We start from the raw sequence: 21317 nt of genomic DNA, 5'->3' as shown, positions 1-21317 counted from the left end.
ATAACTAGGAGCAGGGTCTGTCCCCTCAGAATGTTATCCAGAGATATCAGGATACCATTTCAATTATTGATTTTTCAACTGATTTATCCACTGGGATCTATGAAATAACAGGTAACAGGACATTCTCAGAAATACAGGTTTGGGACAGCAGTATGGAGCAGTGGTTGTTGACTTGTAAACAGAAGGTGGTGATTTTCCATCCAAGACAAGACACTGCTGTTGTACCCTAGAGTAAAGCTCTTCTCCCTGACTGCTGCAGTAACATACTGTACCATGTGCAAATGCCTTCTATCAAAGATCAGGAAAGCCTGGAGCTGTGGACTTATATAAAGCTTTTCTGGACACTCCACTCAAAGTGCTTTACAGGTAATGGGGACCTGTACAAATTCATCAGACACCTCTCCTACAGGAATCCCATCTGCATTTCACCAATCATTCCAAAACCCTAGAACTGCACAAAACCACTAATTGCACTTGCCCATAAACCAGTACTCTACAGAAATCACTGTGAACTAATTTACTGAGTGGTTTGATTGGGTGTAGGATAAAGGAATTCCTCATCTTTCTAAGATCTGCATCGGGGGACTTTAAAACGACTGCAGGAAGGCATCAGTAGATTTTCTTCCTGCAGAACACAGAGGGAGATACTAACAGCGCACTGTTAATGCATGCAGTTTTATAAGCTCTGCTCAAGTACCTGCCCACTATCTTAGAACACATCTTCAAGAGTTTGGACATCTTGACTTACTTGTTGCACAGAGAACATCTGTTATACTAGAGAGCTATTCCACACTGCATGACATTCTGTACCACAGAACTGAAAATGCATTGACAAAACCTGACTACTGGTACCAACAGCCCATAACCTGTGAAGAAAGTCAACTTGCGGTCAACATGTGCCTTCCAAGACAGAGTAGCTTCTGTGTATATTCCCAGCGCATCATAGGATGTACACTAGGTTGCTTAATAGACTCATTAGGAATTGTGACTGGGGAAGGATATTCATCCTGTTCGAGACCGAAGACAATTTATTCTGTTTTTCTAGTATTCACAATCAAGGCTTTCTGGTCACTTCAAGCAACCAAACCATTGAGGAAGAATTTGAGCATTTGCCTTTTTATTAAGTATATAAAATAGTGACTATTTGTATTAGCTCATATGCTTTGTGCTTAGCAACAGTATAAAAGGATAATTCAAGCATATTATTTGACCTTTTGACTTTAATATTACAACCGCAAAGCGTCTAGCTCAGTTTCACACCTTCTGTTTTTGTTTGTAGAGAGAAAAAACATCTCCTAATATGGAAACTTAGAGTGAGCTTTCCTGTGTGAATCTGCTGTATAAAACTTATTGCATTTACCTCCTTCTTTGGAAGAAAGTGTAATTCCATCTGTCCTGCAGAGGAAATCAGGTACTGGGGGGCGTTGATAGGGTTCAGTGAAGCACATCTGTTCACGTTAAGTGCTGGGTTTTTAGAACTCAAAGACGAGCCCACCAATTTAAACACTCGTGCACAGTTGTGATCAAAGGTTTGGGCACCCCTGGTCAACTGGCACGTTTCACTGAATCGCCAAGTGAAAAGAAGTGAACGCAGTCTCGGGAGGATTCAAATTTAAACATGATATATTTCTCCACATTTGAATGCACAATTACTTTTTTATTTGCTGAAACGAACAGATTGCAAAAGAAATTAGTGAATGTTGCACGTGCACAAGTTTGGGTCTCAGTCAGGACTTGGTAACACCTCCTTTGGAAGAAATCACAGCTTCCAAACATTTGGCACAAAAACCACGTGGCAATGCAAGCTCATAGGCTTCAGGAGCTATTGTCCAAATGTTATTTCTGGGGTCATTACAACCACTACAGGGTGTTAGTGCAACAGCGTTCATGTCTGGGAGTTTGTACCATTCCTCCATCTTTAGAATGTGCAGCAAAAAATCCTCAAAGCCTCCCGAGAACATCGCCACAATGTTCAAGTCTGAAGTGTTTGGATGTCTGATATAATCTGCACCCTCCCGTTGTGTGGTTACCTTGTAAAATACTGCTAAAACCTTTGGCCTAATCTAACCAAGCCACAGCCTTTCAGAGGAGGCTGTTATGATGTTTCGGGGTGGCTTGGCTGTGCTGGTGCATGATCGTTATTGGCTTGTAATGGAATGCTTGGCAATAAGTGCATTAAAGCCATCAGGATCGGATGCTGGGGAATGCAATGTGAGAAGCAAGCCGCAGGCCGTCCCTATCAAACAACACTCTCATTACGCCCTATTCACATTTGCTCCAAGACTCCACTGCTCACCAGCACATATAAAACCAATTAGAATTGGCAACAGCTGCAACAGAGCCTCAGTTAGAATTGTTAGATTTTATAACCACTTTATACAATACGGGGTCACGGGGGAGCTGGGTCTAACCTAGCAAGCCGCTGGTGCAAGGCAGGGTACACCCTGGACGGGATGCCAGGACACCTCTTGCACCAGGGCCAGTCTGCCCGGAAGCCAATTCTGGGACTGCAGGAGGAAACTGGAGCACCTGGAGGAAATCCACAAGAACATGCAGACTCCACGCAGACAGTACCCCAGGTCAGGAATTGAACTCGGGGCCCCAGTGCTGTGAGGCAGCAGCACTAACCACTGTGACACCGGGCAGCCCCAGTGTGTTCTTATAATCCAATAATAAACAACCTTTCCGATATCTCTCTCTGTCCTACTCTCTCCTGATGGTAGTACTCCCCATGCCAGCCCAACTGGACAGACAAGCAGAATACTGAGGTACTCCACATTCAGAACCATTTCTTTATAGCAGGCCAGTCTGGTCAAGAGCTTTCACACACTTTAGCCAGCAGCCGTATCACCCTGCAGCTCACAGCTCACAGCTGGCAGCCCACCGAAGCTCAGCAGGTGTGAGCCTGGTCAGTACCTGGAGGGGAGACCTCCTGGGGAAAACTAAGGTTGCTGCTGGAAGTGGCGTTGGTGGGGCCAGCAGGGGGCGCTCACCCTGCGGTCTGTGTGGGTCCTGATGCCCCAGTATAGCGATTGGGACTTCCACATTTCCCATTGGCCTTTACCTTTCATGGCCTCCTAATAATCCCCATCTCTGAACTGGCGTCATCAGTCTGTTCTCCTCCCCACTGATAGCAGGTGTGTGGGGAGTGTAATGGCGCACTATGGCTGCTGTTGCATCATCCAGGTGGGGCTGCACACTGGAAAAACACTCCAAGACAATAGAGGTTGGAAATAAAAGCCAGAGCCCGGCCCCTTCCCTCTGCTCCCACTGTGAACCCTGTTGGGATGTCTGGAGTGTCCGTGGGTTCCCTGGAGGACCAGGAGAGGGTCTGCTCGGGACAGGGTCAGGGGGATGCACGGTTCTGAGTGTTGGCGGTAGGGGGTCCTCTGATGATGACATCAGGGCAGGGCTGCCAACTCGTCAAGTCAAGACCTCCCTGACGTCAGCGAATGCCAGTAGCGCCGTGGAGCAAGAGGAGCAGCCGTAGGGGGCGCCGTCACCTGCTGATCGCCCCCGACAGGACGGTTGGTCAAGTCAGACGAGAGGGCTGGACATCACACTGGTGTACTCAAGGAGTCCTGATGTTTTCGTTACGGTGACCTGCATCGAGACTGCTTGGACCATCTTCCTCCTCCAGACACCAGGACACAGTCGAGCTGCGATCTGCTTCGGAAGACTTATTGCAGAAGGTTCCACCTCATGAGCAGTCCTTGAAATTACAGTGAGTTAATCCTCCAGGGGCCTTGACAGTCTGGGATTCCCCTGCCCGAGTCCCGTGTGGCTCTGAACTGGGAGATGTCCGTCCGAGTGGGGAACGTACTGGTGCACTTTGCCTGCCGTCACATCGGTCAGGCGGGGGCTGCATACTGGTGGTGTTGGAAGGGATTTCCCATTACCTGTAGAGCGCTTTGAGTGCAAAGTCCAGAAAAGCGCTATAGAAGTGTAAGCAATTATTATACATTAGCTAATGACCAACAATATACTGTCCTGATTAATTATTTAATGTAACCCCTGGCTGAATTATCTCTGCTAATAAGAGCCTATTTCCTCTACAGACCGCAGTCACTGTATGAATAGATGTTGACAGAACAGGCTGAGTTCTGCATCTTGTTTCCACTCCACAGAACTGCATGACGAGCTCCTACGGGCCCATGAACACTGCCCCCCGGAGGCGATCAATTTTATTTCACAATCACCCAGAGTCTTCCCAGAGGCACTCCCACAGGAGAGCTGGAAGCAGAGTGATTGCAGTCCTGGTCCAGGAGGGATGCAGGTTTTCAGTCCTGCTCAGTTCTCAATGAGCTAACTCAGCGGGTAACGTGCTGAACTGGCGCACTCTTAACTGCTTCTCCTGTCCCTGCAGAGGCTGTTGGCACACTGGCCATCCACAACCAGGACTGGACAGCCCTGCAAGACACTCGTTTTCAGTCCCTTTCCCCGCTGAGGGTCAAGAAACTATTTGGTACCAAATACCACAACTTCCCACCTGATCTGATCTATCCCGGTCGTGTTCATTCCGGAAAATGAGCTGTTAACTCAAGTCGGTGCAAATTCGAAGGTTTCAGGCACTGCAGGTAAAAACAAATTAATCGTCATTAAAAAGGGGGGTAGTCCCATGTCAGAAACCCGAAAAAAAAAACATTCACAGCCATGGCTTGACTAGAAAAATCCGTGATCTTCAGGAAGAAATGTTTCCGAAATGTGAGCTCCGGAGTAGAGTTAACCCCCATCTCACGCCGAGCATGTCCACCAAAAAGCGCAACTAAACTCACTGGACTATAAAGGCGCTCAGTCTCTTCGGTCTTGAAAGCTGTAAGGAGAGAAGCATTCAGCTGCTGCCGTGAAATTAGGGCAGCAACATGTGATGACAGAGGTTGAGGCTTTTTGAGAGGTGATGCAGCGCCAATCCTAGGAAAACCTTTTTACCTGGAGAGTTATTAATTCACAGAAAATGAACGACTCAGCTGCACGGTGGAGTCCAACAGGACTCAATGCCCCGAAGGGCGATACTTTAGGTTAGGAAAATGGCAACAGGCCTACATCCAAGGGCAGCAGATGTTGCACAGCCGAGCGCAGTGGCTGACCGACAGGGCCGAGAGAAACATTGGGGGCTTTGTTTCCTTGGCTCTTCATTGGCCCATGTAAGTGCAGGGGTGGGACGGGCTCATGCCTACTGCAGAGGACTTGGCATCCTCCCCACGCGAAGAGAGGCCATCACAGAATTGCAGGCGTCTGCAGGCCAAACTCCACACCCCTCAGGCCCCCGTGACCAAGACCGCCCCCGCCCCCATTGTCATGCTAATCCACCGCTGGGGCTTCTCGGAGGGCTGCTCGCTCGTGAAGGGGCTTGTTGTTCTGTCGTCCTGCACAAAGGGGGACTTTCACACGCCACCCCCACTGCCTCCCCATGCGGGCGAAGGGCGAAAACACTTCCTGCTTTGTCTGGCACCCCTCACCCCCCCCAAGAGGACCACCATTATGATAGTTGTTAGGAGGAGGAGCGTGCACAAGGCAAGGTCAATGCTGCAGGAGGCGCACACATCTGGGCTGGCCACAAGAGGGAGCACTCTCGCGACAGTGGAGCGAGGACTCACCCCCTGGGGATCGCAGTGCAGGGAGCGAGAGGGGTTGGGGTTGGGGCACCAGCCGTCATCCGGGCAGGAAACGCAAACACACGGTATTTCCTTAATCCAGTCCAAATGTCACTTCGCCTTCCTCTTCCTCCACCAGGGCCGCAGTCACGCCACGCCTGCCTGCCGCCCAAGGCCCTCTGGGCTCCACAGTGCCTTATGGGAGAGTGGGGGCTCTTGGGGATAATGGAAGTGTCTCGTGCAGCCAGTGGGGTGTCATATTGAGGGCTAATCAAGCCTGCTGTGCACCCTGCTTACAAACCCCCAGTCACAGTCAGCTAATGACCTGGCCCAGACCAGGACTGGCAACGTCTGGACTATAAGCCCTACAGTCCACCTGCAAACCAGAGCCATTCAGGAAGCCCCTGGCCTAGACCTTGACGCCCAACTGGCACACTCCCGGCAAGTCTAAGTCTCCGACTCTCCCGCTGGCACCAGAGGGGCGTCTTCCAGAGGAGAAAAATGCAACAGGACTTTTCAAAAACCTTCCAGGAGCTGGTTGGCCTAGGTCGTACGAATTCTCACAGAACCGACATGCCGTGTCCCTGCCTTCGGGCTTCCTGGGGAAAAGAGAGGTGGGAGCATCGCCGGTGAGGCCGGGATCCGGCACGCCAGCGCGCACAGCCGGGACAAGCTTCCCAGAGGGAAAACGAGAAGCCGCCACAGCAGGATTGGCCACCCTTGCATGCATCCCGACTTCTGAGAACTCACTTTGAAATCAAGCTTCCCTTTACACCATTGATATCATCATGGCTACAAAAATATCCATTTGCTAAATCGACAGTCAACACTTACAGTAGGTACTTTTAGTGGGAGCTGATTCAAGGCCCACTGTCCGTGCAGTCCAAGTCCTTGCAGCCTGATCTTGTCAGGTGTCAGAGGTTAAGCAAGGCTGGGCCTGGTTAGTACTGGGGTGTCTTTCTGCTCTGCTTGCTTACTGTTTTGTTATTTACCGTTGTCCTCACCTAAAAGAGAACAAGGGCGAACAAGAATTCCATTGTACTTGTTCAAGATCTATTTGCCATTTTTCACTTTTGTAACTTAAACCTGCCTGGGAGACCAGCAAGATAGACCCGGTTGCTGCAACCAGCGGCGTTGGTGGGCCAGTAGGTGGCGCTCCTCTCCTGCACCAGATCTTCCAAACCCATGCTCGAGTCTAGTTGCTGAGGACACTGGGCTGTAGGAGTTGCCGGCCTTCGGATGAGACTTTAAACTGCTCTCCTGGCTATTTGGTCATTAAAGATGCCAGGGCACTGTCCACTAGAGTAGGGGTGTTAACCTCTGTGTAGTGGCCATATTCCCCTCTGGGCTTGTGCAGTCTGGCCTCCTTCAAGCTCCTCTTTAATTCAAATGGTGAAGAAAGTTCTGCCAGGAGTCACCCAGGAGATACTGCACTTCTGTGGGGGATAAAGTCTGTCCCCTCCTGCTGTATATGCACGGGATCCTTTGCTATGAAAAGTGTCATACAAAGGCAAAGAATCACAATCGAGGACCCAGCTTGTTCGGCATTTGCGACACTTAACAGCATGAAATTGACTACCACAGAAACTAATGGACGTCTACGGTGTATTCTTAAACAGAAGAACAAGGCGTTTTGACCTGCTAACATCACTTGCACTAGGAGTGAGATAATGCAAGGAGCCCATTATAAATAGAAAGCAAACACCTTCTGAAAAATAAACATAAAATGAAGTTTAATCAAGTTCACAAATCCCAAATCAGGAGGCTTTTGACAAGAGATGCCTGAATTCAATTCGGCGTTTCGGATGCTCCCCAGACGGCGACAAGTTAGCAGAAAACCAAAGCCACTCTGGGAAGAGGGATCCGAACACAAATGGAGAGATGGGAGCTGATCCCAGAAAGGCCCTGCTGATCTTTCCACATTTCATCTTAAGGCAGCATACCGACACCTCCAACACAACATGACCACAAATAAAATGCTTCAAAAATCAATCTGCCGAAAAGATCTGGCCCCCTCTCGATATCTGACCAGAAGAGCCAGAGCCGGTTATTCACTCTGGGGATCACAGAGGGACCAGACCCAGCAGGGCTCCAGAGGGGAGGGGAAGAGGAGGGATAAAGACAGTGAAGAGGGCCGCGGCCCTCGATTGCGAGACCAGTCCTGGTGCTGTCCAGCCAACCCCTGCCGTCGCGAATCTTCCGGGGGTCACGTCAGGCCTCCCGACCCCGGGCACCCCGCCGCAAAGATCCAACAGGCGCCCCAGCGGGTCCTGCAGGGGGGCGGCCCCGAGGCAAGGTCACATCTCGCCGCACTGGGCGATGACGATGGGCAGCTTGGGCTTATTGTTGGGCCCAGTGGGCACGTTCTGGAAGAGAAGGGGGAAGGAACGGGTCAGGACCGCGAGCAGCACCACGCCGGTTCCCTATATCCCGCCCGTCTCGCTCGCTAGCTTCCTTGCGTCGCTGGGTCAGGACCCAGCACATCCGAGATTTCTGGAACATCCTGGGAAAGAAGGGGAGTTTTTCCCCACTCAGAGGATCAGCTGAGAAACACGGGGATTTTTAAGCAGGCTTACCAAATCAACAGGATACTGATGTGGGCCCAACCAATATCACGAACCCGTCCAACTCTCATGACCATGGTAAATGCAAAGTAGCTTAGTGTGTTACTGCAGGCACTAATTTGCAAGTATAAATGGTAAATTGTACCCTGAAGTATGAGAGTGACAATCGGAGTGGGGTCTGCAGCTCTGCCCGCTGAAGAGTACTGTATAGGCCAGCCGTGTGACAGCTCCATATCGAACAGCAGGAGCACCTGCTGGATTTCCAACTTTCCCCAAGGAATCCTGTTTGCTCCTGGGACAACTCCACAGTCCTAACAAACTCCTGTCACGTCCAACCTATCGGTTAAGATCCGATTCTTAACCCGTGACCAACAAGACAACTTGGTCTATATTTAGCCAAGGAACAAGTAAAAGTTTATTCCGTGCTGAAAAGAGAAGAAAACAAACACAACGTTTTTATTTGCGTTGCATTTCTTTCCTTCTCTTTTCCGCAGGGAATAAACCTTTACTAGTCCCTTTGTAGACTACGCACGCTGACGCAGCTCCCTACTTGAACTATATTTAACTTATATCAGAATGCTCATAATATAGTTATTGACCCCCAAATTGACCCTTTAAGGGGTCTTCCCTGACCCCCGAATGGTGTAACAGCTAAGGGCGCTTGGCCCAAAATAGGATGAGCTGTAAGACCCCGGGTCCGAGCTCTGGGTCATGTCACTAGCCGACTGTGACTAGGATTTCCCAAGGAGACGCACAATTGGCCGAGTGCCATTGAGGATAGGGTGGGATCAGTCTGCCACACAGCGACTGCTCTGGCTGCAGGCAATTGGCGCTGTTGGTGTGGAAGCTCCTGCAGGGGGCGGGGTGGAGCAGTCTCCCGACACTTCCTCACTCTCCCCCGTGTGCGCTCACAGGGTCTGTTGCTGCCACCACACACTGTGGCTATTCTACACCAGGTGGTGTAGAAACACATACAGGTTCTACATGATTTTGTTGCTCAGTGAATATTCAAATCAGGTTTCACAGCAACTGCTCGAGACACATCGCGGACATAATACCCCACAGCGATACACCCAGAGAGCAAGTCAGCGGTTAAACATAGAGGCAGACATCCAGACCCGTTTTCTGCACATTTTTCTTCTAGCTGGCAAATGGACACATTTTTCGGGGAAAAATGGGTCATGTGACAGATAAAACACGAGACAACCTGCATTTCCATTAAGACCTGGGTCTTAACTGTAACTGTAACTTAACTGTAACTGCAGTCTTAAAGCCTGTGAATAAACCAGTACCATTTTCATCAGTACGGTTAAGTCAGAGGAATTTACTTCTCAACGAGATTAGTGCTCAAGATATACAGTTCGTATCCTTAGGCAAAACAGCTAAGTTTGTCCTAAAGACGGTTTATGTAATGCTTTGTGATATAGGCCAGTAAGCCCCTTCAGGACACGATCCTGCTTACTCTTAGGAGCTCCTGAAAAATATACCTGCAGTTTCTCCATGCAGAGCTGTGAACTCGGAACAGAATTGAAAAGCTTACTGGGAGATCTTCCTAAAGCTGTCCCACAGAGCCAGACACATGGACAAACACATTAAGAACTGCAGCTAATTAATCAGGAGGAGAAAGATACTAACGCCAGGTGGGGACTGATCTTTCTTACCCTATTTGCCTATTAATTCCTATTCTGCGTTTCGCAAAACGTATGTGTAACGTGTGTGTAGTACTTTATTAAACAAAACGTGCTGCGACTGCCTGAGAAACCTGGTACACACAGCAGTAGGGTGAGCAGGGTTCTACAACTTGTAGTGATGTGCATAGACTGTCTACTACATACTACAGTACTGAGTACATAAAATACTCCAACAAGTTTGTATTTTAATGTTAACAAGCCTTGGTGACTGAGGGCCTCCATCTTATAATGTGAAATTCTGCCCCCTTTACAAGGAACAGCACCACTGAATTGGCAGATCAGGTCTTCCTGTTACACTGTTCTGCTCTGCCTCCATCAAAATTCAGGAAAGTGCCATAATATTACCTTTCACACTCATCAGAGTGGAATTAAGCCCTCCGTGTTGCTCTGCAGCCAACAGACACTGTCACAGCTCCTCACTTGCTGTAAACCTCTATGATTTTTCCTTTGTGTTTGTAACGTCCTCTTTATGGTGCCAGGGAAAAAAGGATGAGGGACTGATCCCGTCCTCGGGAGTGTTAGAAAACTGTCAAGTCAGAGTGCACCATATAAGTAGGGCAGTGTACACTTAAGTCCCAGGGAGCAGATTCATGTCCCCTCGCAATGGAGCACACAGGCGCACAGACGAGACCTGCATTTCACTTAATCCCGCAAGAGTACCAGTGAGAAAACCACCTTTCCTATGGTTCACTTGGGCCTGGGCCAGACCAGAGCTTCCATCTAAACAGGAATCATTTTGTCCGTCCATCCATTTTCAAACCGCTTCATCCCGTACAGGGGTGCAGGAGGGACAGAGCCTATCCTGGCACGCAAGGGGTGCGAGCTGGGGTACATCCTGGACGGGACGCCAGTCCATCGCAAGGCGGACACACAGACACGCACACACCTGGGCCGGTTTCCTCAAAAGCCAATCAACCTGCCAGCATGCCCTTGGACTGTGGGAGGAAACCCACACGAACAAGGGTAGAACATACAAACCCCACACAGAAAACACCCCAGGAATTGAACCCAAGGCCCCATCACTGTGAGGCAGCAATGTTAATCAAATCTTTAACTTTAAATTCTTCAAAGAACCCAAATTCCAGGTGACATTAATTGACTTTAAAAGTGACTGGAGATCTGCATTCTCACACACTAACACTGCACTGGGACATGCTGTCATTCAATGTTAAATAGCCCAGCGAGAAATAAAGATTAGTGAGATGGGAGCCCTAACTAGAGGCTGGATGGTCCCATTCCCTGAAATTCCAAGTAAATGCGGGATTCAGCCATTGTTTAGTTGGTCCAAAAGTGAACAGGTTGGTCCGGGCCTATCTGTAGCAAGCAGCATTGCTCGTGCGTCTCTCAGGTCAAATGTAAATCAAGGAAACAAAACAGAAGTGCTGTTCAATCACGTCCTTCTTACTTGGCTCTTTTGTTCCTTCATGGTGACAGTTTTTGGATGGTAAAAAATATATCCAGATTTTTTTCACCCTTTTCAAGAACAAATGCATACCCTGGGCCGGCATGGTGTGGCGGTGGTTATCATTGTTGCCACGCTGTGCTGGAGCCCTGGGGTGCTGTCGGTGTTGGAGTCTGGGTGGTTGTGGGTGCTCTGGGGGTCTTCCCAGAGCCAAAACTGATGCTGGTAGGTTAATTGGTTCCTATGGAAATTGGTCCTGGTGTGAGAGTGTGAGTGTGAGTGCGCCCTGTGATGGACTGGTGTCCTGTCCAGGGTGTACCCTGCCTTCACCCGTTGCTTGCTGGGATAGGCTCCAGCTCCCCCACTACCCTCAATTGGATGAATGGCTAGAAAATGGATGAATGTATCTCAGCAGCTTTCTGCATTTATTCCATGTAGTCATTTCAGCACTTGACACAAACTGTCTCTTAGATTTGTCTACAAAGAATATTAGTTTTCCCCCCAAAGTCGGGTTGCACATACAGCACCAAACTGGAAGAATTATTTAGTCTTCCCAAGCAATTATCAGTTTTAAACAGCACCTAGCAGCAGCAATAAAGTAGAAATGCTGTAGTCCAGGGCGGTTTTGATCCTGAACACTGGAGAAATCTGTACAAGCTTCCAGACAGATTCTGCAGTCACTATGGCTTGGCTGTACTGTACTTCATCATATCAGCATCTCTAATTTTTCACATCACACACGATTTCTCACATGTTCTTTCACAACCTAAGAATCAGAAACGTACCTCAATCTTTCTCATGACAAGCAGACCATCAACAACCTTCCCTAAAGAAAAAAACAAAAAAAGGTTAACATACTGTATACATAGAACTTTTTTAAAAAACACGTTTTATTTCAATGGTGGGAACAGCCTCTTTAACCTAAGTCTTTTGTCTAGCCTGTCATTTCTTAAGCATTCAGCTTGAATCTAACTGCAATAAGAATAAAGAGAAATGTGATATACTTTTCTAAGATTATTTTGCAAAGAGGTAACGCCAAATGAGACTGCCTCATTAGTACCATGAAATAGTCACATGCTCACAATCTAGACAGATGAAGGTACTGCTGATAATTCTGCTTATATTTACATCCCCAGGGTTTGCAACTAATCTGGAATTATTTTCTATACATAACAAGGTAAGACCGTGTGACAGCAAGAGCTCACATTTTGTCTCCCCCAAATCAATTGCTTATTTTCCACCCATGGAATCTATGCATTTATCAACCATTTTTTCATCTCTGTGTTTAATGTCAGTTTCTAGTTGAAACATACTACTAAACTGTTTTTTCCTGGTTATTGGGACCGTGAGAACAGGTACATTAGACCCCATAAGTTTGCTGGGTTGCTGGTCTCTAACTGAACCTACGGTTCAGCCATGTCTTGAAGGAAGTCTGGGTATCAGATTGACAGCGTGGCTGGATAGCTTGTTCCTGATATAATCCATAACCCTTTGTGGAAAAAGGCACCTCCTCATCTCAATTTTAAATGCACTTCTCCAGTCCAGTGAAGGGGCTGAACCGGTCACTGCCTTGGAGGATTCTGAATACTTGAATCAGGTCCCCTTCGTAGTCTTCTTTGCTCAAGACTCAGAGATTCGGTTATTTTACACTGTAGGTGTAGGACAGTCCCTAAAAGCCCAGCAAAGAACCTGGTCACATTTCTCCGGACCGATTCCAGAATATCTTCTTCGGAATGTGGTGACCAAAACTGATATTCTGAACAAGAATGTTTTGTAATACAACATCCCTATTTTCCTCTATACCCACTTTTTTACGCTATATCCTAACTTTCTGGTTGTTGTCTACAAGGACCGTTATGCATTAGCAGACAGCTAAATCCTTACTATGCAGTACGAAGCTTGTACAACCTCAGTATTTTCTCTTATATATTAATGGTTTATGTTTCTGCTCCCTGGATGCAACATTCTGCAGTTGTCTGCATTACACTCCATTTGTTGAATGTTTGTCCAGAGCTGAATTTTGTCTTTCTGAATTTTGCTTTGTCTTACACAGCGCTTGCTAACCCTCCTGTTTTGGTATTAAATGGGAACTAGATTAGTTCACTTGCTATGTAGCAAACCAGATCGTTAACACAGTTTAGCAAGAGCAGGCGTCTTGATACAGATCCCCTTATCTACTAAGTAATGTGCTTGCAAGGATTGATGAGGTGAAATCTAGGGTAAAAGGTGAACGATTTGTACAACATGAAGAGAAACCAGACTATCCTTGCAAGGGTTGATGGGATACAGAAAGATAAGACAGCTAGGACTGCCCTCACAGCTGTGCCTACAGTTCTGCTGAAGCAAAGTGCGGTTGTGGTGGTAGGCATGGTTGAATAGCAACTGGGCATTGCAGGTTGTTGTTAAGTCCGATGCCATGACTGATAAGACATGATCAAAATTACTCACCACCGAATGAAAGCCACAGAAACACAGTCAAAGTTCGACTCACCGAAAACCACATGCTTCCCATCCAGCCAGTCACATTTGGTACAGGTGATGAAAAACTGGCAGCCATTAGTGCCAGGGCCACTGTTCGCCTGGGGACACAGAGTGATGGGTTGTTATTTACTGTAACTGTTGTAATTACTGTAACTAATTAGACTGTTGCAGAACACCACCTTCAAAAACAGGAGGTCAAGACATCAGAGTATTTCACACAACCCCCTTCCGACTCTTCTGAAAACTGACGTGTGTAGTTACAGTTAAAATGAATGTGCAACAGTAAAAGTTAAAACAAAATGCAAAATGGTGCACAGAATGATGGGAATGGCCTGTCGTCTTCAGTCACCTGACAACTCATCTTCTACCAACTGGTCAAATTAAGGTTCCCCATTAAGGACACTGGACACTGGAATTTTTGAACAGGGAAATGCAAGACCACATAGTGCTGGGATTACAACGGAATGACTTCATTTAAACAGTGTTGAGGTCTCTCCTTGGCCATCTTTTTCTCAAGACCTGTGTCCAACAGGACATTTGTGACACCAAGTCGCCAACAACAGGACAACCGTTGACGAACAGCACGGCAGGCCAAACCCATTAAGAGTGTCAAAATATCCCACAGCAATCTGTCGGAGGCTGATCAGGTCTGTGTCTCAACACTGCTAGGATTGTGGTCATGTTTTAGAAGCTTGTACCTGCCACCATCACTATGTGATGTTTTGAATGTGTGCAGCGTACAAAAGCATATTAAGATTCAATAGCTTGTTCCAGACAACCTTAACCCTGGTGTGTAAAGAAGTCTCTCTTTCTTTTCCATTATTTTTGTTGACATAGATTTCCAGGAGTATGGCCTTATTTGTGTACTTTATCAAAATTTCTTATACTGGGACCAAAGCAATGAGTATTGAAAATACATTTTATTATTTGGGCATTACTCAAAAAATCTGCCTAAGAACTTAATACTTGACATTCTTAATTCTAAGCAGTGTTGAAAGCTGAGAAGACTAACATTTTATTTCATCCCCGGCTATGATGCTCGGTGTAAAGAAATGAACACTCCTCTTGATGCTGGTTTTCTTATGGGGGATTGGCTAAATTTGCATATGTAAAAAAACTGCATTTTTATTGGATTTCTAACCAGACTCTGAGCATTTTTGTATCAAACTGTCATTTTAATTAAGTGATTTTTGAGTAACCAAGTATAAAAATCCTCTATATGCCTAAGAAAATAATGAGGTTGTTTAACTGACTACTCAGGTTGGAATAAAACCCAGAAGACTCCAGGAATTACATTTGAGATCAGTGAATTATAAGAATAGTCTTTGATGATGTCAGCTTGACTTGTAAAGCAAAAGTATCTCCCTTACATAAAAGTAAGTTATGCCCCCATGCTCTGGAACTCTCTCCCCAAGGATATCAGAGAGTCACTTTCTCTAAACCCCTTCAAATCCAGACTCAAAACCCTCTTCTTCAGAAAAGCCTTTACTGAACTGGTTCCATTCTTCACCCCTCTGCTCTTCTTAGTACCACCATCCACAGTCTCCTCTGTATATTGTAATTGTGTTTTATCTTGTGTATTCTTCTTATTTATTGTTGTTGTCATCCTGTAAAGCGCTTTGAGAAGCCACCTTTAAAGGCGCTATATAAAATAAAGTTTATTATTATTATTATTCTTATTATTCTTATTATTATTATTATCCAATCTAGAGGGCAGTAATGAGAACATTAATGTCTAAATTAATCCATTTCATCTTGGCTCTGATGCTAATTTTACAGACGTTCAAAGACTTGGTTCTGCTGTTATTGTTCACATTCATTTGATTTGGTCAGAAAGAAGAAAAGAGGTCCTGGTGTTTCTTCTGTGGCCCTGAACCAGACTTCCTAGTCTCTGGGCCTGCTGTTCCCCTGTGGAGAGAGCAAGTCGAATTCTGCTTCAGGGGGGTCATGGCTGTTAATCAGGATGTTTCTGTTCCAGAACCAGCTCCAGTGCCTGTGAATCTCTCCGGCCCGCACAGGGAGAGGACCTAAAGATGGACTTACCATAGACAGCAGGCCCGGCGCCGAGTGCTTCAGTTTGAAGTTCTCGTCCGTGAACGGGCCGCGGTAGATACTGCAAATGCCCGTGCCATCGCCCTGGGGAGAGAGAACACAGTCCGTTCAGCTCAGGACCAAAACCAGCTTATGCTTCTGATTGTTGTGGTCTTTCTCTTTAGGTCCCTGGTTCGGATGGGTTTCATTTCAAAGATTTGTTCTGCAGACAAGCGGCTCTGTTTTACACACGCAGAGACTTAGAAAGAACAGAATGTACAAGCAGTACAAGTAAACAGTACATTCAAAAGAAATACAGGTTTACACCAACTCATACAAAGTCATAACACAATATTCCTACAGGAATCCCCACAGTTTACCAGAACCTATAACTTGACTCCCCCACAGACACCCCAAGCCACAATAATTGCACAGTACCCCTTTGCACAAAACCACTAATTGCACTTGTCCATAAACCAATACTCTTTTATTGATTAAGTAGTTTGACTGCATGTGGGATAAAGGCATTCATCATTTTTTTAAATGTCCATCAAGGGACTGTAAAACGCCTGTTTGAAGGCCTCAGTAGCCATTCTTCAAGCAGAACATGTGATGGATCAGAGGAGATACTAACAGCTGCTCTCAACATACAGTTAATAAACGCAGTTTTACTAACATATAACACACCTTCAAGGGTCTGGACTTCTTGGCCTTTTGTTGCCCAGAAAGACCACTACATCAACCATATGACTGTTCCACACTGCCTGGCAATCTGTACCACAGAACCGAAAATAACAGGGACAGAATCGGACTACCGGTACCAAAAACCCGTAACCTGCCAAAAAAGTAAATTCACTGTTGTACTTTATTACAAATAAAGTCAGCCTGTGTCTTCCGACTAGGCCACAACATGGCCGCCAGGGGCTGGACAAGAACAGCCTGCTCTCTGCCTCTGGCCAGATTCCTCTTAAGGACACGTTTCCCGCGATCTTCACGAACTGGAAAGACACCCGTAAGGAATTCTGCAGCGGAGCTGACAGTGTGCTGGAGGAGGTGGAAAACGAGTGGGAGTGTTCCCCCTGACATCCTGCCTGAACCGCACTCTGGTCTCCGAAAGTTCCTCCTTAATTCAGCCGGAGAAGCGATTTCTCACGTGCCCTAACGATTTGCTGCTAATGCAATCCTTTCTGTTTGAATTGCTTTAGGATCCACTGAGATAAAAAGCACCTGAGAAATGTAAGGAATTTTTATTCTGTATTTCTTTACAGTGTATGCATCTTAACACATATCTATTTTCTGTGTTTGTTTTTCTGATGTAGTAGGGTTCACAAAGTCGGTGCAGAGGTGTGTGTGTGTGTGGGGGGGGGGGCATTTATAAAGTACCTAATTGTATTCCACTGTACTAACACAAGAAATAAAGCCTGTTTTCACAGTCTCCCATGCTACCCTGTGTCTTCCAAAGAAGGAAAACTTTATTGTCTTGAATAGAGAATAATAATGGCAGATGCTTAGGAATGGTTGCTACTCATGCTAGTCTCTTATCATGGGCTGTATCTCTTGTACTAACTGAATAATATAACAAAGTTAATACATAACTGTAGAATAAGTAATCAGTCATTGAATACCTACATCACGCATAATGAATGAGTTCAAGTTTAACAGAGACCATCACTGTCTGTCAGAAATGTATCAACTGACAACAGCCGTTGTGTGACAATATATTATTAGAAAACACACCTTCTTGCAGGGGAATTTATTGGAATTTCAATCCATTATTTTCCCAAGGAAGTTAAATAAAAGGCATTTAAAGTAACTTGTGAAAAATAAGATTTCCCACATTTGCGAGTGAATTGTTCTGCAGGTCTAAACCACGGACAGCGGTCTCCCTTATTCTCACCACTAGAGGGCACCATTGCATTACAAGTGACTTTATGAACCCCGTCATTCTAACAAAAACAAGTGGGTTGTTCCCTTAATGACCAGGAGAGCACCCATCTGTAGGGAAGGGCATTTCCCGGAACTACCTTGCTCTAGCATACAACAGCAGAGTAGAGGAGTTGTTCAAGTAGGTAGCTGTAGTGGAAAACAAACTGTTTTCCCTCCTACCGTCTGGTAAACGGTACCAAAGCATTCGGTCCAGGTCCAACAGACTACGGAACAGCTTCTACCTCCAGGCAATAAGACTGCTTAATAGCCAACCTGCAGCTCCTTTAGCAGATCACCTGTACTGGCTGCATGGACACACAGTCTTCACTGTATTCAGCATAACTGCATTACATGTATATACTGCCTACACCATGGACACATAGCAGCTCTACTCATATTGAGTTTTATTCCGTTTCTATTACATCTATTATTATGTATGGAACGGAAGTGGAAACAGTCACCAGCTTTAGGTTTTTGGGAATTCACATCTCTAAAGATCTAACCTGGACTGTGAACACTGACTCTATCATGAAGAAGGCTCAGCAGCGCCTTTATTTCTTGAGGTGCCTCAAGCGATGGGGGATGCCAATACACGTGTTGGTGAACTTCTACCGCTGCACCATCAAGAGCGTCCTCACCAACGGGATCACCGTGTGGTATGGCAACACCTCTTCGCGAGAAAGAAAGGCACTGCAGAGAATGGTCAATATGGCCCAGAAGACCATCGGCTGCGGTCTCACCGAGATTAAACAGCTCTATGAGGACCGCTGCCGTGGTCGAATTCTGGCCATCACAGAGGACAGTCACCACCCCGGGCATGAGCTCTTCACCCCACTGCCCTCAGGCAAGAGATATAAGAGCATACGGACACTTACCACTAGATTCTTCAATAGCTTCTATCCACAAGAAGTGAGACTGGCGAACACATTTAGCCATCCCCCTTTGGACCACGCCTACACCATCACCATCTACCTCTTTATGATTTCTTATCTATTGCACATCTCCAGTCATTGTTTACACGTCTGTATTATTTACATTCAAACTGTCTACATGTTTACTTGCACATTGTCTATTGTCTGTTTGTACATTGTCTTGATGCACTGTTTGCACTTTGTCTTGTTTTTTACACTTGTTTTACAATCGAGAGACTTTCTGTAAGTAAGAATTCCATTGTACCAGTACCGGTTACATATGGCAATAAAGTTCAAGTTCATGTAACCTCATTTTCATAACCTCAATTTTGTGATTTTTGTGAGCTCGCGGAAAACACATTTCATTGCCAGCAACTACTGCTGCCCGCTGTATTGTTGTGCGTTTGACAAATAAACTTTGATTTGATTTGGAGTGAAGTAGTGGAGTTCATTGCCATAAAAACTCAAGTACTGGAGTTCATTGCCATATTTATAGCCAGCAGTGCCCACCTGTGATTTGAACCTGCAACCTTCTCTGCCTTAAGCTGCACGTTTGGGAATGGGAACGTGCATGCAGAGTTAACAAGCACGTTGCATTTGTTCGGCCAAACCGTCTCGAAATTGAAAACAATATTTCCGTTGGATTAAAAATGATGTATTCACAAGCCTGCGGGTTTTCAATGAAAGAGGGCCGCTTGACATCACCAGAAGTCTTGCTGCCTCTTTCTGAATCGCAGAACATGGCGCTGGGCAGACCTGGACATTTTGTCTGTGACATAAATTGGAGGTTTTACACATTATTGTGTACTCTTTACTCTTACTGTGGCTCCAAAAGCACTCATCAGTTCCAATTAGTTCTAACCATGAAATATAAAAACATTTCCCATGTAAGTTCCCATGTAAATAATGACAGAAAGAGGTGTGAGATGGAAATAGACTTAGGACGCTCCCAAGAGGCTGAACTAGAGCAGGACTCTGCCTGGCTGGAGCCACAGGTCACTGGCCAATATCGGCCACATGTCCGCTACAGGGAGGGCCCGGGCATGCTGGGCTACTGGTGCCACAGAGGGCCCAGGTACTTGTGAGCCTGCAGTGTCGGCAGTCCTCTGTCTGATGTCTTACAGTGCTGCTGTTTGATTTGTAGGAATGCGGAAAGGACAAAAGAAAACACACACAGTGCACATTACAGGAGAAGCATCTATGCATGCATGGAGCAATTAAATCTGTCTACACAGCCTCTAATCTTTCAGATAGTCTCACAACAGGTATTAATCACTTAACTGAACAGATTCGTGGTGATGGCTGTTTGGCACATTGTTACTTGGGTGTAACTGACTTGCTGTTTGGTATTTAAAGGGTGTGCACTCTCCTACACCGGGCGTGGTAGTTTTTGTGCTGACTTTTTGTTTGCTATTTTGGGCCCTATAAGGCAAACACCAAAACCAATACTTCTTAACATTACTTTATCATTTACCTTAGTTTACTTACAATTTACCTTAACATTACTTTCTTAAAATTACCAAGAACATTACTTCTTGGGATCACCAGTGTCCCATCCCACGATCCCTCTGGACTGCCCAGCTTTAGGGTAGGATCCGCTACAGTAGACCTCAGTTCTCCTGGGCAGTTTGAAAACCAGGGTGGAAAGCTGAGCTGACTTACTGTGAAACGGAGAAGTCTTCCTGTAATACTCCAGCCAGGGTTCGGTTTCAAAACGTGCGACCAGTGTTTTAAAAGTGTCAATGCAGTTTGCTGAATTATAGAAGTGAAGAGACCCGATGCAGAACACAGACAAGAGTGACTTCAAACAAATTCCTATACCTTACTGACTTACATTGACAAAGTCGCCCCCTTGAATCATGAAGTCCTTGATCACCCTGAAAATAAAGACAAAGAATTGTTAAGGTGTGGCAGCTGATCATGAACACAAAGGGGTTACTGCACAGGACAATTAAACAATCAGTCGCGCGGTAAGATATAATTAAGCAGTCAGAATCCATAGCTGCGGTCTTCTGTTAATAAGGTGATGTGGGACAAACAGAAAAAAACAAGATTGCAGAGCACAAAGCAGACTGAAAAAGAAAAGAAGGATTTTGTGTTGCCTATGTTTAAATGGTTAATAACAATAAATAATGAACTTTTTATATAGTGCCTTTAAACGCAGCTTCTCAAAGTGCTTTACAAAACAAACATACCAACAAAAAACTACACATTGAGAGGAGACAGTAGAAAAGAGGCACGGAATATAGTAGGAAAGGGACAGACAAAGGACCAATTAAATAAAAGGCCTTCGAAAACAAAGATTTGAGTCTGGATTTGAAGGAGTTTAGAGAAGGTGACTCTGATATCCTTAGGGATAGAGCTCCAGAGCTTTGGGGCATAACAGGAGAGGCCCTGTCACCCATAGAGTGTAGATGGGCTTGGGGACAGAGAGGAGACCAGAATTAGCAGAGTGAAGGTTGTGAGGTGAGGAGTATGAAGATAGTAGCTCAGACAAGTACTGAGGAGCCGAGCCATGCAGAGCCTTATAGGTGATCACGAGGATTTTGAAATCAAGACGAAACCTGACAGGACAACATTTGCCATAAAAAGGCTGTTTCGCAACTCTGCAGAAGAAAATATATACACAGTACATTCAACTCTTGATCAAACTGCTGTGTTTTTTAACGCTGGTTGGCTGAACGGTAAATAAAGAGTCATAAGTATGAAACTGGTGA

The 21317-nt window shown here is 46.0% G+C and overlaps 1 protein-coding gene across 1 annotated transcript in view; it reads right to left on the bottom strand.

Moving 5' to 3' along the window:
• Positions 1-7300: 7300 nt before the first annotated feature.
• Positions 7301-21317, bottom strand: part of ppih (peptidylprolyl isomerase H (cyclophilin H)) — a 57674-nt gene continuing 43657 nt past the window's right edge. The window contains exons 5-9 of the mRNA XM_088616734.1: positions 20435-20477; positions 15776-15868; positions 13743-13830; positions 12037-12077; positions 7301-7960 (exon numbers count right to left, since the gene is read on the bottom strand). Coding sequence (XP_088472860.1) covers positions 7892-7960; positions 12037-12077; positions 13743-13830; positions 15776-15868; positions 20435-20477 — 334 coding nt within the window. The 3' untranslated portion in view covers positions 7301-7891. The remainder of the gene's footprint in view (positions 7961-12036; positions 12078-13742; positions 13831-15775; positions 15869-20434; positions 20478-21317) is intronic.

This window comes from Lepisosteus platostomus, chromosome 23, assembly GCF_059453375.1.
Source record: "Lepisosteus platostomus isolate fLepPlt1 chromosome 23, fLepPlt1.hap1, whole genome shotgun sequence".
Lineage (NCBI taxonomy): Eukaryota > Metazoa > Chordata > Actinopteri > Semionotiformes > Lepisosteidae > Lepisosteus > Lepisosteus platostomus.
The sequence above is the reverse complement of the archived record's forward strand: the minus strand, read 5'-3'. Positions and strand labels throughout refer to the sequence as shown.